General features: G+C 42.1%; 1 protein-coding gene and 1 pseudogene across 1 annotated transcript in view; both read right to left on the reverse strand.

Annotated features, from left to right (window-relative positions):
• Positions 1 to 17,779, reverse strand: part of CASR (calcium sensing receptor) — a 108,513-nt gene that overhangs the window by 35,139 nt on the left and 55,595 nt on the right. Inside the window, exons 2-4 of the mRNA XM_059687681.1 lie at positions 12,696 to 13,096; positions 10,764 to 11,070; positions 6,122 to 7,006 (exon numbers count right to left, since the gene is read on the reverse strand). Coding sequence (XP_059543664.1) covers positions 6,122 to 7,006; positions 10,764 to 11,070; positions 12,696 to 12,880 — 1,377 coding nt within the window. The 5' untranslated portion in view covers positions 12,881 to 13,096. The remainder of the gene's footprint in view (positions 1 to 6,121; positions 7,007 to 10,763; positions 11,071 to 12,695; positions 13,097 to 17,779) is intronic.
• LOC132232272 (U1 spliceosomal RNA) lies at positions 15,477 to 15,611 on the reverse strand (annotated as a pseudogene).

Below are 17,779 nucleotides of genomic sequence, written 5' to 3' on the forward strand. Positions count from 1 at the left end.
GTCTATCCCTAGTTACAACAGGTTAACTAGTATAAAACTGAGGTTGAGAAAATGGACATATTTTAAAAGTGGGAGGTGGAGACATGTATAATACTATGGCAACACAAGAGGCCATAATGGGAAAAGGGTAGAAACTGAGTGACATCCAGATCTCCATGAAAGGCCTGTACTTTCCCACCCATGGGACTTTCCATTGTTTTGTATTCTTAATCAACTTAAATAGAATAAAATACACCCATTTTAAGAGTATAGTTCTGAGTTTTGGCAAATGTACATGTCTGTGTAACTGCCACTACCATCACTCCCAAAGGTATCGCGATGTCCCTTCCAAATTAATCCCACCCTCACTTGCAGCCCTAGGCCACTGCTGATCTGTTTTCTATCATTAGAGGTAGAATATCGTATAAATAGAACACACAGTTATGTATTCTTTTTTTTTTTTTTGGTCTGAATATTTTCCACGTAACATAATGTTTTTGTGATTCACCTTCATTGTTGGGTGTGTTTGCCTTGCAGTTTACATTTCCTCCAAGGAACAGATCCTTTCCACAAATCCTATCCAGCCTTCAAGGTCCAACTTGAGTGACATCTTTTATTTTCTTCTTTACTTCAAATCCTAACCTGAATAGTGTTTCATCCTCACAGCAGGCATATAAATAAAATCATATGAGTGTTGAATTTTTCGAGTTAAAAATTTCACCGTGTCCATCAATAATCAATTATTTACCCTCCCCCTCTACTCTTGGCATCACTTCCCAGCACAGAGGGACAGTGGCACAAGATGCACAAAGCACCCCATTCACATGGACTAAGAGGGAGAGTTCACACAGATAAGGATCCTATTGCTTCTTGCCCACTTCCTGTGCTAAGAGTATAGGGAAAATCCTTGACCAATTCCCTTCTCTAACCTCAGCCTTATTTTCTGGCTCCATCTTTTGCATCGCCTTTGGCTCTCACCTCAATTCACTTCCCCTCTCTCAACCCCCAACAGTACCAGCAATTCCTGGAAAGATCAGTTTTGTTTGGCTTCTGTTATTACCATGGTACTGTCATCATGCATGCCTGTTTTTTATGGTCTACTGAGTAGTTTGTGTATGGTGGAGGAAAGTAGGAAGCATGTCTTGTGCACAATCATCCTGACAGAGGAAGAAGGCAGTTCCCTACTTACTTACATGATGCCCCATTCAAACTTGATTGTTGGGCGTGTGACCCAGGTTCTTCCAATCACAGCCTAGAATGCACTGGCCAGTGCTTGATTGAGGGTTGAATAATTCTCTGCAAAGGACTCTAAGTAGTGTTGTCAGGTCAAATCAACTAGACTGCTACTCATTCATTCCGTTATTCTACACATATTTATATGCCAGGCGTTCTGGACACAGTGCTGAATACAAACATGGTTCCTGCCCTCATGAAGCTTAGAGTAGTATAATGGGGGAAATCACAGTGAAGAGAGAGCTGATGAGCATCGTGAGGAGGGTCAGGGTGGGGAGTGTCTCCGTGGAGGTCAGGAGGTAATTGTGTGTTGTATGCTCATAAATTACCTGTTAGTATTACTTTTGAGGCATATGAGTTAGTTGGTTGATAAATTTTAGGGGGGGGGGGAGAAATGGTTAACAAAAGAAAATTCTAATTGACCTTACTATTTCAGTCAACTGAAGAGCTTTGGAAGCTTAAGCTGGGTGTATAAATGGCAAAAATGAGGATGAAAGAATGGTCAGAAAGCGTGTGTGTGTGTGGGGGGGGGGGGGGGGCGGGTATGACTTGAAAAGACTTTCAGGAGAAAGTGAATTTTGAAAAAGTTAAAAGTTTGCTGTGGACAGTGATAGACAACAACGATGGCTCTTTGGGTGTGGGATAGTATGTAAGCAAAAATTCTATGCCAAAAGTAACTAGTGTTTTGTGGGAAGGTGACAGAATGCTTGGCTTATAAGACAATTGAGAGAAGGTGGAATTCCAGGCTGAGATTCTTGATTAGATTGTATAGATTGTATGGGTGATAAGTTTCCATATAGGTCTTAATAATGAGTGTGAATCATTGCTGGTCCATCTTCTGATAGACACATGGCCAAGATCTTAAATTCCAGAACGCCCACCCAACTGCCTGGAATCCTGAGGTTCAAAGGAGACTTACAGCACAGGACATCTTGGCTGGTGCCCACATGTTATTCCTCTTTAGAGCTCTGGCCTTATTTTACTGTTTCCTCTCCTGGATGAATTACACCAGACAGTATGTGAGTCAGGAGGACACATCTTTACCTGTACTAGGGTCAGCTGAGGTGTCTGTGTAGAGAACACTTTATTTTGCTATTTTCCTTCTTTTTCCACCTTCTTTTCATAATAGCATCCTGATTTAACGTGGGGGATCTATTCCCTGCCTTACTCTCAGTCTACGAAGTCTAGCTTAAGGGATGAATATGTGGCCCTGGACTGGTCAATCAATGTGGATTTTGGGACTTTTACAGGAGATCCTGGAAACTAAGGAGAGCCTAGCAGCAAGGATTGTATGAAACCGAAACTGTTGTTAATCCTGAGGATTAAGGAAGAGAGACATGGAGATGAAAGCATCTAGTTGTACTTCTGAGATGTTCAGTATTATGAGCTACTAATAATGTTCCTTCTTTTGTTTAAGCCCGTTGGTTTGTATTTTCTATAGCATGCAACTAAAAGTTCATATTTTGACTATAGCCTGATTCTTGGCTTTTTTCTCGTATGTCCAAGTTTTGATCTTGACCATCTGGGTCTTATATCCTTGCCTGGGAGAGGACTTACTGAAGAGCAGAATGTCAAAGTACCCACTGGAAGTGTTTTCCTCTTCAACCCCACCCTGGCTCTATAGGCTCTCAGAAGCTGGGTTCCTCTTTCCAGGGGATGTGCAAGGGAAGAGAGAAAAGACATTTACTCAAAGATTGTCTATTTATTTCTTCTTCTTAAAACTCCACAACTTAGAGTCAAGGCTTCTGAATTCTTTTTGGCCTTTGACATTCATTAAAGCTCCTCTTTCTTTGACAGGGTTGGGGGTGAGGGGGTATGCAGTGCAAGGAAGGAAACTTTAAGGACCTCATAGAGATTAGAAACTTCAGCCAACAATTATGTCTGAGTAAGGTATTTCCCACACAAGGACAACCAAAATTGTGTGTGTCCTGACTCATTCTGCCAAGCCTCAACAGTCACGCCTTATCCCCTGAGAATCTCTAACATGAGTGACATAGGTTGTACATTCTTTGTGTCTCGGTATCTTTTCCAAAGGGTCTATGGTGATTTGGTTCTGTGTACAAAGCTACTTTAGTGTTTTTTTCCTAATTGATTAATTAGAGACATATTGAAATCCTACTATAATAACCACCATCTGTTTAGATTTTAAAACGTTACAAATTGCTTTCATATACATCATCTCATTTCATCTTCAAAAGAACCTAGGGTGGCGTTGCTAAGTGGTTCGCATGTTGGCCCGAGCACCAAAGGGTCTCAAGTTTGATTCATGGTCAAGGGCATGTATCTGAGTTGCAGGTTCACCATCTAAAAATCAAGGTATGTCTGGAATAAAGACCACTAGGGGGTGCACCAAGGAAGCATAACAAAATGCGGAGACAAAGAAACAGGACAAAATTGTCAATGGAAGATATAGAGTTCAGAACCACACTTTTAAGGTCTCTCAAGAACTGTTTAGAAGCCGCCGATAAACTTAATGAGATATACAAGAAAACTAATGAGAACCTCGATGTTATATTGGGGAATCAACTAGAAATTAAGCATACACGGACTGAAATAACGAATATTATACAGACTCCCGACAGCAGACCAGAGGAGCGCAAGAATCAAGTCAATGATTTGAAATGCGAGGAAGCAAAAAACACCCAACGGGAAAAGCAAAATGAAAAAAGAATCCAAAAATGCGAGGATAGTGTAAGGAGCCTCTGGGACAGCTTCAAGCGTACCAACATCAGAATTATAGGGGTGCCAGAAGATGAGAGAGACCAAGATATTGAAAACCTATTTGAAGAAATAATGACAGAAAACTTCCCCTACCTGGTGAAAGAAATGGACTTACAGGTCCAAGAAGCGCGGAGAACCCCAAACAAAAGGAATCCAAAGAGGACCACACCAAGACACATCATAATTAAAATGCCAAGAGCAAAAGACAAAGAGAGAATCTTAAAAGCAGCAAGAGAAAGAAACCTAGTTACCTACAAGGGAATACCCATACGACTGTCAGCTGATTTCTCAACAGAAACCATGCAGGCCAGAAGGGAATGGCAAGAAATATTCAAAGTGATGAATACCAAGAACCTACAACCAAGATTACTTTATCCAGCAAAGCTATCATTCAGAATTGAAGGTCAGATAAAGAGCTTCACAGATAAGGAAAAGCTAAAGGAGTTCATCACCACCAAACCAGGATTATATGAAATGCTGAAAGGTATCCTTTAAGAAGAGGAAGAGGAAGAAAAAGGTAAAGATACAAATTTTGAACAACAAATATGCATCTATCAACAAGTGAATCTAAGAATCAAGTGAATAAATAATCTGATGAACAGAATGAACTGGTGATTATAATAGAATCAGGGACATAGAAAGGGAATGGACTGACTATTCTTGGGGGGGAAAGGGGTGTGGGAGATGTGGGAAGAGACTGGACAAAAATCGTGCACCTATGGATGAGGACAGTGGGTGGGGAGTGAGGGCGGAGGGTGGGGTGGGAACTGGGAGGAGGGGAGTTATGGGGCGGGAAAAAGAGGAACAAATGTAATAATCTGAACAATAAAGATTTAATTAAAAAAAAATAAAAATCAAGGTACGTCTATCTATCAATGGACACCCAGGTTGCTTTCATATCTTGGCTATTGTAAATAATTCTACAAGGAGCTTAGAAGTGCATATATCATTTTGAATTACTGTTTTTGTTTTCTTCAAATAAAGATGTGGTATATAATTACATATAATGGAATATTACTCAGCAATAAAAAAGAATGAAATCTTGCCATATGCAACAACATGGATGGACCTAGAGGGCATTATGCAAAGTGAAACGAGTCAGGCAGAAAAAGACAAATTAGTATGGTTTCCTTATATGTGGGATCTAAAAAACACACAAAAACAGCCAATCAAAGAAAACACAACAGAAATGGACTCATAGAAACAGAGATCAAAATGATCATTATCAGAGGGGAGGTGGAGTGAGGGGGATAGGTAAAAAGGTGAAGGGGAATATGGTCAATAATATTGTGGCAAGGTTACACGGGGACAGAGTATTACTAGACTTAGTGTGGTAATCACATTGTAAAGTACATACATGTTAAATCACTACTTCATACACTTGAAACTAATATAATATTGTATACCAACTATACTTAAAAAATAAAAATCAAGATACATATGCAAGACATGAATGGTTATGTAAGACATAAGTCAGGTCAGACTTATCTTCATAAGTTCTATGAAATGAAAAGATTATGATGTCTCTCCTACATGTAATTTAAAAATACAAAGTTAGACTAAACCATAGAATGAGTGTTGGAATTCCACTTAAGTTCTGATTATTTTCTATTGTAACTATTTCAGTGCTTCTTTTTGAAATATCCAATATCAAATACTTTTAAGGCAAACTTTATCTGTACCCTTGACTTGCTTGTGTCCTAAGCTTAAATGGTCTACTGGGTGGTTTAGTACATTATATTTTGAGTAATATAATGGCAAAGTGGTGACTATACACAGTAACACTAGTTTTATGTCTGTTAGCATATGAAATGTAATAAATACTAAAAAAATACATGTTACTCACAGCAGTATCTTTAAAGTAAAGTATTAGAAAAACATCCTCCCCTCGGTACTAAATCTATCCCAGGATATTAAAAACCTTTTAGGGGCCATACTGTAGATATTCTGAACCACTAGGCTAAAGGACAATTGAGCCAAAGCTTTAAACAGATAATCAAATTAAATTAATATCAATTGTTCAGAGTCAGTTGCTCAGACATTTGTAAAGGCAATTTGAATTCAAAGCTACATTTAGTGATTTTATTAGGATCTTGTTGTTTCGCAGTAACCATTTTATCTGTCTTGCCCAGATCGGCCAAACTCTGCTTTATTACACAGAGAACTGCTATCTAAGTGAAGGGTGTACCTGCCAAGCCTCCACCTTCTTGATGTCGGCACAGGAACCGTTGGTGAAGAGCCCTCTCCCAGGTAAGCACGTGTATATATCTTGCAGGGCGTGAGCAATGGAGTAGACGGCTAAGTAGACATTGTAGGATATCCGTAAGTGTGTATAATCCATGTAAGGGGTCTCAACACTGCTGATGTTCTCATCCCCTGTACAGAGAGGTCGGAAGACAGTGGAGCTGTTGCTTATCCTGCCACCACCTTCTTCTTGACCTCTCAGGAAGGTGTCCATGGGTAATGGTCCTTTAGCACCTTCTTGGAGGTGGCAGTTAAATGTTTCTTCCCAAAACTCCTTGGCAAAACCATTGTGGGCAGATTTCCTGGGATGGACTTTCTGCAAGAATTCCCGGAAGCCTGGGATCTGCCCAGCCTTCAGACCAAATCCAATAGTGCCTCCGACCACATGGAAGTACTCCGGCATGGCGATCAGAGAAGAGCTGGCCCAGGCCTCACTGGCCAGCCAGATCCTGCCCGTGATATTGCGCCGAACGATCTCCTTGATGAGGGGTTCAAGGTCTGGGCCACTGGAGAAGACGACGATGACTTTGGCTGTGGAATTCTGGATTACCTCTACTACCTGCTGGATCTCTTCCTCATCAGAGTACTGGGAGATGAGTTCACTGAAGTCAATGCAGATGTCCCTCTCCTCAGCCTCTTCTCGGAATTTCTCAATCCCTGGCCGGCCATAGTCATCGTCAGCTGCAATGGTGCCCACCCAGTTCCAGCGGAAATACTCAATAATGTCGGCCATGGCGGTGGCCTGGTGCTCATCATTGGGGATGGTACGGAGGAAGGACTTGAACTGATTCTTATTGCTGAGGAGTCTGCTGGAGGAGGCATAACTGACCTGGAAAGAATACAGAACACAGAATGAATGAATGGGGGAGGTGCTAGGTGAGCCTCAAGGCTGTGTGGAGGTGGCTTGTTGAGCATTTATTAATATAATTTATCAAATATGTTCTTCACTGCAGACATGATGAAAGGGTGAGGACAACCAGAATCTCCAGTGTGAGCATCCAAGCACCTGTCAGTCAGTCTATCAGGGAGCATTCTAATTCGCAGGGGCTGGATCTTCACAATGCTACCCTCAAAAATGGGTCTGGCCATAAAGTCAGCTCAACAATAGTAGGGTCCATTTATTCTTTCACGGAGAATATTTATGCACTGTCCCATCATTTCTCCTCACCTCCTCGGTACTGCCTCTTGGTTACACTATACCCATGTACACATCTTCTGCTTGTTGGGTCCAGGTTCTGATATGAACATTTTAGCTCCCCCTTTACTGTGATGAACACGTTTTCCATGACTCACTTCTGAAAGGTATAGGTTCCCTTTGGGTTATGAGCCTAAGTCTCTTCAGAGGAGCCCCAAGGGGTTCCCCTTTCCTAGTCTGCCTAGTTTCTCTCTTCCTGTCCATCTCTAGTCTTTAGCTGTTTACTCTCTTCCCTCCCCTTTCTCCCCCTCCTCCTCCCCACAGTACTTTAGATAAAAGTATCCTTAATTGTAGTCATTTACAAGAACTGTTTATCTTTTAGGCTCAATTAGTCATTAGGTTTATTAGGCTCAATTTCCCTGCACCACCATAACAATGACATACATTATTAAATGTAGCCAGAAATACATCCTTTCCCCTCCTGGCTTCTCAGTGGGTTCTGTCACCATTCAGAGCCCCTTCCTCTGTTCATTTCAGGTGATGGCCTAGGCCTCTTGACAGGCTTTTAGGTGGGTCTCTAAATCCTAGAGAGACTGAAAAGGAACCTTGGAAAGCTGCCTTGCTGTCTTTCCACTTTCTTAGACATAGCCCGTTCTATATTTGAGGCACCAAGGGAAGAAAGCCTTTTCTTTGATGGTGAAAGATCATTGCCTGCAGAAGTATCTGAATATCATGTAAAGCATTTGTTAGGACAGAGCTTCCCAACTCCCCTACCCCTCCAACACTGTGGCAAACATAGAAAATGAGGTTAATGGAAGAGGCTGAGCAGCCCTGGTGGAGGGTGCTCTGACTTAGCCACCCAAAACTTTGAGGGGATCAGTATCTTGGCAGGCTTTGGCCTATCTGTAGCACTCCTGTGTGTCCTGGCTCACCAGTTAGGAAGTTCCAAGTTATTGGACCATTTCTTCTGAAGAACAAAGCATTTTTATATTTAATGGAATTTCTTTTAGGCAATGAGGGATGTTAATATCACTTTTCTCCAGTTTTCTAGGGAGATTTTTAAACTTCTTAAAAATACGAAGTTAAAGAAATTTTGGAGAATGCCTTTTTAGATATTTATCACCAATTAAAACAATTAATTTCCTATGTTCAGTGTTTTTAAAATGAATTTTTCTAAAATGTTTCTTCTTAACAATGAATCATTTCTATACCAAAACATAAAAGGCATTGGTCTATGAAAAACTGGACCAATCTTGCTAATGGGCAGGCATATTTTTAAAATAAAAACTTTGAATTTGGAAGTTAAAATATGAAATTGACAAAACAAATTTTTGTTCAGAATAAGCCCCTGCTTGCTGTACTGTGGGAGTTAATGAGATAGATAGTGAGATTAAATAATTTGTTGAGATGCTCTATTTGCAGACCCAACCAATAGGCTTCTAAATCATGTTTTTGCAAATGAAAAACCTACTTGGGCATTTTTAAATCCATTCATTATTGCTTACTTCTTGATTTTTGAAAAGTTGGCCAAAAAGAGTTTTAAAGGAATACAATTGAAAAACAAACATATCCCTCATGTGTGTTTCTCTTAAAGAATGCATTCATAACATTTGTCCAGTGGGGGGATAAACACCACTTTGTACTCCCTCCCCCTACAAAACTCCTTAAAAAAACACAAAAATTTTTTTATTATAAGGGGAGAATTTCATGGATGATTCACTAACCTGTTCTGACCACAACTTATTATGGTTAGAACAAGCTAGCTGGTCTGCTCGTTCCATCCACTTGGTGGCATGAGTGGCACAGAAATACCACTGACCCCACCCTGCAGAGCTGTGGTTCCCAACTCTGCTGCCCATTAGAATTGCCTGGGGAACTTCCCAAACTCCCAACACCCAAGCTGCATCTCACATCAATGAAACCACGATCTCTGGGAAATAAGACCCAGGAATCAGTATCTTGAAAACTCTCCAGTGATTCCAACATGCAGCCAGGGCAGAGAACCACTGCTGTAGATACACTTACATTGGTTTGACTGGTAATCACTGTCGTCTTCTCAGCACTTCTAATATTCAAATTCAAGCTAATGTTATCTTTCATTCAAATCACAAAAAATTAAAATCTTTCCCTTCATGTTCTTTATTGATGACAATTACATCTTATACCTGCTGGACACGAGATCACAACAATCTACTTTAACTGTGTATTGAAAATAATACTGCACCATATGTGAAACTTACAAGATACACATTTGCATTTTGCCCAACACATTCACTTTGTTAGATCATTTTAGCACAAAAGTTGCAGAGCCAGGGCTTCCCCATGGGAAACACCTTTAATTCCCTGAAAGTAAGGATTCGGGAAATGATGACAAGACTTTCTCAGTTGTCACGTGTATGTAAAGGGATAATGGCTAGCATCCAGCAAAACAAGGACCTCACAACATAGAAATGTGGATTTATTGAAGGAATTTATAAATTTTAAATATTAGACATAAAAAATTTTAAAATTTGATTTTTAAAACGTGATTTACAATTTAATTAAAAAATTGATATAAGCAATATATCACAATTGAGCTGATTCTCCCACCCATGGACATTTAGGTTGTTTCCAATTTTTCACTATTATAAAATGATGTCATAGATCTATAAATATTGGCATGAGAAAAGGTTTGCTCTATAGTATTAAGGGAGAAAAATTAGATTATAAAATGACATTTAAAGTTTGCTGTCTTTTTTTTTTTGGTGAAAAAAATATGCAACTTTGAATAAACACTTATCAAAGCACATGTTTCAGTCAATGTGCAATTCACTGAAAATACAGACATCTCCCCACCTACGCTGACTTCCTACAGGGTGGAGATGCTTCTTCATATACACTCTATAAATAATTGCTGAATGGAATAGAATATTTTCCATTTCTAGAATCTGCAACCAAGTTCCTGTTTTGTGAGAAAACATGCTTTGCTTCTCTCTGAGTTAAATTTCCAACCAGATAGTTGAGAGGAAGAGATGTTTAAGGGAGTAGAGTAGGATTAGGGACATATTTGGGGTTTGAACAGCTTGATTAACGCATATGGTCTCATTCCTTTTAGTAAAGGCAGAAGAAAGGTCATTTACTAAAGGAATGGCGTGGAAGTTAAAGAACTGAACTTTTGGGGGAAAAGTTCTATGCAAGGTATACAAATAAATAAATAGAAGTCATATACAAAGTGTTACATAAGGTATATTTAAATGAATTTTGGAAGACTTGTGAAGGTCTAGTTGATGTTGACATTGGGAGGGGGGGGGGTCTCAAAAATTCCCAATGGTCATGATCCAATGTCCCAAGTAATTAAAAGCCAGAGAGAGGAAAAGAGCAAACTGTTTGGACACCGAGGATGGCAGCCCCCCAAGGCGGTTGGTTCTCCTGACCCCAGCCCACATCGCCCCACCTAAGAAGGCCCGGATACCTGGGGAATGTAGAAGAGCCCCAGCAGGTTTGCCACGGCTGTGGAGATGCCCGAGCCGGTTGCCCCCACCACAGCAATGGTAGAGGGGATGTGCTGTGAGCAGTTGCAGAACTCATCAAGGTTCAAAGAATCAATTTTGTTCTGGGCCACAAAACTCAGGGTGGCCTCCAAGGCTTTAGAAACGGTGTTGCAAGTGTCGAATATCCGGTATCCCAGCGTCATGTTGGGAAGAAGGGCCGGGCTGCTGTTTATTTCCTCTATGGCAAATATCATAGCTTGTAACCAGCGAAACCCCCGAAAATTGTACCTGGAAGAAAGAAGAAATGGAAGAAAATGGAAGGCTTTCCGGTCACCTACTTTAGAGTAAGGACTGGGCAAAGCTGAGTTGGCTCTGTTACTTTTTGGTTTCATGACGTTGGGTTCTTTCTGTAAATGGGGTCCTCTCTGTAAATGGGGATAACACAGACCTCATAGGGTGGCTGGGAACAAGCGATAATTATACAAACTTCTCAGCATGGTGCCTCACAGAGTTAGGGAATAATACGAATAAAGACTGTTATTAGTAACAGAATTAATAATTTGTATCTGACTCACCCAGCAAAGAATTTGAGGTTCCTTGGTAATATAGAGATTTAAAAAGAAAAAGGACTAGGGAAAATAAAAATAGATTAGGATTTTAACATGTAGGAGCCCAAGAATAACCTCAGATTTGCAAAGTCACAAATTTAGACCAAGACAGTCCTGGAGGTCAAAGGGGAAAGGGAAATGGGTGGTGTCACCTTTGTAAATAAACAAGTAAGCAAATATTATGCATAGAAAGGTTGTTCACAAGCATTGGTTATTTCTGGGTGGTGGAATATGATTTTAAAATTGTGTGCTTTTGGTTTATTTATACTTCCTCTTTTTTAAAAAATGAGCATGGACTGCTCTTCAAAGGACATTGTTTTAAGTAAAAATCAAGTAAATCAACCCAGAGAAATAGGGTCAGTGACATAGTTTTATCCTCTGAAGACTTGGCTCAGAGTCAAGTCTCCAAAAATGTGCTGAGTCAGTGTATCTGTGCCCAAAACAACTCTGCAGGCTCTCCCTTTGCATCGTGGGCTGTACTACTTGAACTCTACGACAGGAGGTGAGAAATACAATCTCCACTATATCGTTTAGGGTGCTTAAGGTCCTGATCTAACTTTTAATTTCTTCTCTTAGTGATTTTCTTTATGTTTCTGTTATTTAATTATTTGTTTAAAATCTGAAAAGTTATGAAGAGATATTATTGAATTTTTGATTACATAAAACATCTGTACTGTTAAGCTAATTTTGCTATCTTTCTTAATATAATACATATTATTTAATGTGAAGCTTCTTGCTTGATCTTAGGTATGCATGTAGCACATGCACAACTCTGACCAGTAGGGTGCAGCAAAGGGGTTCCTGTCCACATGGGTTATGTGAAGGATATAATCAGGATCAGTAAAATTCTGCACTTAGTTTTTCTGAATTCATAAGAAACATGTGAGAATGTTATCTAATTTGTGAGCTCTCACTAGCACATAAATAAAATCCAGTTTCTTTTAAAGAATAATCCTACTTTTCACTTTCATTTTTCAGCTACTAGGAAGACCAAGGAAAAGTGTTGGATCACTTTTGGAAGTTGCAAATCTCAAAATGAAGGTGCTATTCTCTCTTAGAAGATGGGTCAAGACTTGGGGTGCAGTAATGGTCTCTCATGTCCAGGTTAAGGAAGGTGATAATAATATACTTTTGGAAAAAGTTCTTTAAAAAGTCAGGGGTGGGAGGATAATAAATTTCAGCATGATTACCAATCACCATTTTTGAAAAGAGAAAACCAAGTTTGAAGAATTGTTTTGGGTTTGGTACAGCTTTTCTCCAACCACCCAGAAGAGAAGAGATTTTTGAATTGGCTCCTTCCCTTACCTGATACATTCCACAGACTCTGGCCTTGACTTTAGATCTTGATCTTTGGCTGCTACTCCAAAATGAATAGGAAAGAGTCCCCCGAGGATAATGTCCCCTTTCTTCTGAGCTCGCTGGTCGGGCCCATAGGCAGAAGTGTGCCAGGTAAATGCTAAGAGGATCAAACAGCAGCTATAAAGCGCCATAGTTCTGCTTCCTCTCCAGGGGGAGAGACAAGAAGTGCTGAAGTTTGGTGCAGTTCACTCCTTGCGGTGGGGGCACATGCCTACAGAGTGATTAATAACAGAATGGAAGTCGTGGTGTTTGAATTTCCATTTCTGCTGTTTCCATTGCAGACTAGTAAGGTGGATGGTCCTTGAATCTTTAGAAGCCACATCATGTAGAGACTGCTGTGAGCCTTTCTAAGAGAAAAGAGAGACAAAATGAATTCAACTAAGCCTAACTCTCCATCTTGTTATGACGACTGCAACAAAGGTGGCTCAGAATTTCTATTTAGAGAAGCCGTAGGGTAGCAGGGGAAGGCATGGCTCAGAATCTCATTTTTATAGCACTTCATATAAGATACAGCAAAGTTTAATTGCTCATGTAGGAGAAGGACTGTGTTCAGTTGTGAGGGCCACATTAAAAAATATATATATTTTATTTATTTCAGAGAGGAAGGGAGTAGGAGAGATAGAAACATGAGTGATAAGAGAGAATCATTGATTGGCTGTCTCCTGCACATCCCACAATGGGGATCGAGCCTGAAACCCTGGCATGGGCCCTGACCAGGAATCAAACCGTGACCTCCTGGTTCATAGGTCGACACTCAACCACTGAGCCACACTGGCTAGGTGAGGGCCACATTTTAAAGAGGCCATTGATAAGTTAAAGCCTCCATTGATGTTGCTGCTGCATTTTAATCCATTTGTCCTTCTGTGTAATTAATGCATAGGCAATTGGCAATTCCTTGTATAATAATAATAATACCTTATTGAGCACATATGTTCTTATGAGTCATATTTAAGTTTACATCTGACTTTATTTTGTTTTTTTTTAAAAAATATATTTTATTGATTTTTTACAGAGAGGAAGGGAGAGAGATAGAGAGTTAGAAACATCGATGAGAGAGAAACATCGATCAGCTGCCTCCTGCACATCTCCTACTGGGGATATGCCTGCAACCCAGGTACATGCCCTTGACCGGAATCGAACCTGGGACCTTTCAGTCCGCAGGCCGATGCTCTATCCACTGAGCCAAACCGGTTTCGGCTACATCTGACTTTAAATCAAACAAAAATGTCGGAAGGCCAGTTATTCTTTCTTTATTATGGTAGCCTCCCTTTTTTGTGCTTCTTCAACACAGATCTCTGGTTACAATTTATATAACATGACATTCCACAAACCTTTGAAGACTAGTTCTTGAAAAGGATGCAAGTAAACCAGGAGTCCAGTTATGTTCTACAAAGCTCAACAGCTGGATCTGCTTTAGCATGGCTGTCCTAGGAGGAACTCTCTGTTCTTCTCACTCTACACTCTCTATTATCCACTCTGTGGGTTAACAATTACATGTTGATGTCAGCTACACAGCCTCCCTTGAGTTTCAGGCCCAAGCATCCAACCACCAACTGGACATCTGCACTTGAATGTTCCACAGGTGCTTCCAACTTGTCCCTCCACCATTTTCTATCTCAACAAATGACATGCCATCCACGAAGACACAACATAAGGGTTATCCTTATCTCCTCCCTCTTCTCATCATTGCCCTTCATATTCAAACAAGCACCAAGCCTCGTAGATTGTACTTCCTAAATATCTCTGGAATCCTCCCACTCCTTCCCATTTCCAAGGCCATGTTAAGTCCACCAACATTTCTTACCTGGCCTATTTCCTCACTGGCCTCCCTTCCTCCAGTTATGTCCCTTTGCAACCCACTGTTGCAAATCATTTGACGCCACGGAACAAGTGGTTTGGAGCACCGGCTCTGAAGTTAAACGTGGCTTTGAATCATAATTCCACTATTTCCTAACATATGACTCTGGGCAAGTCACTTAACCTCTGTGATCTCAATAAAATAATGCATAGATATCCATTAGCAGAGTGCAGCTAGTAAATTCACAGAAAATGCCAGTTGTAATGAGCACCTTTCCAGCCTCACTTTTGCTAAACTTCCCCTTGAACTCCCCACTCCAGCCATAGTGAACTTTCTTCAGATCCTCAAATGCACCAGCTTCTTTTATTTTTTTAAAAAAATATTTCAGAGGGGAAGGAAGAGAGAGAGATAGAAAAATCAATGATGAGAGAGAATCATCCTGCACGCCCCGCACTGGGAATTGAGCCTGAAACCTGGGCATGTGCTCTGGCCAGAAGCGAACCATGACCTCCTGGCTCATAGGTCAATGCTCAACCACTGAGCCATGCCAGCCAGGCCACAGGCTTGTTTTATATCCCCCAGACCTCATACAGGATGCTCCCCTTATTGGTCCACCTGGCCTAAACTTTGTCTGGAAAACATCTGCTTATCTTTCAGATGTCCATAACTTCAGAGGCACGGCTGAGGGGTAGCAGTGAGGAAGACATGGTGAACCTCGAGGCCTTTGTGTAAATGGAGGAAAGAACTCCTCTGGGGGCAGAAACAGTCCTGGGCCAATGAACCTACTGCCTGGGGAGTGAAACACCGTCTGGATTTCCACCTATGCTAACACCTCAGTTGTGCAATAAGCAATTTATCAGACTTTTCAAGGAGGCCTTCCCTGAACCCTCAGACCAGGTAGGTCCACCTGTCATAGTCTTTTATATCTTGGATCTTGGAGTTCCCTTCTCCCCCCCCCCCCTTGGGGAAATCGCAGGGGTCAGCACATCTGGAGTGCAATGGATAAGCCTCGCCCTGGGAACACCACCTTCGTGATCATGGTATCTCCCCTGCCAGGTAAGTATTTGGAGTTCCCTTCTTGAAAGATTCATCAAACTTTATCATAATTATATGCATAAATGTCAAGCTCTTATCATTGTCATATGCGCCCCTTGTCTCTTAAGATCCCCACCTCCTCCAACAGCCATTCAAGAAGAGGGTGCTGAGCCCCACATGGCATGAGCAGCCCAGCAGATAGATACTCAGGGTTCATGGAAGGGCCTCCAGTAATGTCTGAACAATACTGACCATCTGGTTCTCTAACTCCAGCCCTGTTTTTAGATTTTTTGGCTTTATTCCTTGGGTCTTAGTCATACATTCAATCATCCTATCTAATAAAATAGTAATATGCAAATTAACCATCACTCCATCACTCTGTCACAAAGATGGCAGCAGCCACGGAGCTGGAGCCAGCAGGAGGTTTGGGTTGCCCCCAGCAATGGAGGAAGCCAAGCTTCCTGCCTGCCTTGGCCCACACTGGGCTCTGCTCAAGGCTACAAAGTTTTAATTATAGAAGATAAGTAAATCCCAGATGCCTGCTTCCAGCCAACCTGGGCTCTGCTCAAGGCTACAAAGTTTCAATTATAGAAGATAAATAAATCCCAGATACCTGCTGAAAAAAAAAAGAAAAAAAGGAGAGGCTGGGAGCTTGGATTGTTGGGAGGCATGGTCAGCCTGAAAATGGCCATTAGCCCCTCACCCAGGCTGGTCACACCCCCATGGGGTGAGGGTCCCTACTGGGGGGCTTGGCCAGCCTGCAAACAGCCATCAGCCCCTCACCCAGGCTGGCCAGGCACCCCAGTGGGGAACCCCACCCTGAAGGGGGTGTGGCCAGCCTGAAAACAGCCCTCAGCCCCTCATCCAGGCTGGCCAGGCACCCCAGCGGGACCCCCACCACCCTGAAGGGGCTGTGGCCAGCCTGAAAACAGCCCTCACCCAGGCTGGTCACACCCCCATGGGGTGTGGGTCCCTGCTGGGGTGCTTGGCCAGCCTGCAAACAGCCATCAACCCCTCACCCAGGCTGATCAGGCACCCCAGTGGGGACCCCCACCCTGAAAGGGGTATGGCCAGCCTGCAAACGGCCCTCAGCCCCTCACCCAGGCTGGCCAGGCACCCCAGTGGGACCCCCACCCAGATCCGGGACACCCTTCAGGGCAAACCAGCCGGCCCCCACTTGTGCACCAGGCCTCTATCCTATATAATAAAAGGTAATATGCAAATTGACCCTAACAGCAGAACAACTGGTCACTAAGACACACACTGACCACCAGGGGGCAGACGCTCAATGCAGGAGCTGCCCCCTGGTCAGTGCGCTCCCACAGGGGAGCTCTGCTCAGCCACAAGCCAGGCTGAGGGCTGCCAGCACAGCGGTGGTGGCAGGAGCCCCTCCCGCCTCCTCAGCAGTGCTAAGGATGTCTGACTGAAGCTCGGGCCTGCTCCCCGCTGGCAAGTGGACATCCCCCAAGTGCCCCCCGGCTGCCAGAGGGATGTCTGACTGCCAGCTTAGGCCTGATCCCCAGGGGAGCAGGCCTAAGCCATCAGGTGGACATCCCCTGAGGGGTCTCAGACTGCGAGAGGGCACAGGCCTAGCTGAGGAACCCCCCAAGTGCACAAATTTTTGTGCACCAGGCCTCTAGTACATTTAATAAACACACATGCTAAGGCCCAGGGATATAAAGTAACAAACACCTGCCTGTTCCCTGCCCTCAGAAACTCCCAGTCCAGGGGGCAGGCACTCTGGTGTAGAGGATTGCATTTTACCTCAACATCCAGAAATGAGAAAAAATATTATAACTTTGTTTTCAATGGTTAAATTCATTTTTTTCTCCCCAGCACTTAGCACAGTGTGAAATAGTAACCACTGAATAAATGTTTGTATGAATGCATTCGAAAAAGCACTTTGGAGGGAGACAGAAACTAGCATTTACTGAACCAGTCATGAGGCAGGTCCTTTAAACATTCAATGTATTTTAAACTTCACAATGTAAAGAGGGCAACAGCACCAACTCTACTTTCCAGTTGTGGGGATAGATTCTCCAAATAGTCAGCTTAGTCAAGTGAGAAATTCTGACATTGAGTTAAAAATGCCCTAAGAACTAAATTTTAAGGAGTCCTGTGTAGTGTACTGAATTAAGAGAGGGAACATTATAACTGGCTTGGGTAAGTCACTAAGACCTGTTAATTTTTTCCTGTG

This window comes from Myotis daubentonii, chromosome 3 (genome assembly GCF_963259705.1).
Source record: "Myotis daubentonii chromosome 3, mMyoDau2.1, whole genome shotgun sequence".
In the NCBI taxonomy this organism is placed as follows: Eukaryota; Metazoa; Chordata; class Mammalia; order Chiroptera; family Vespertilionidae; genus Myotis; species Myotis daubentonii.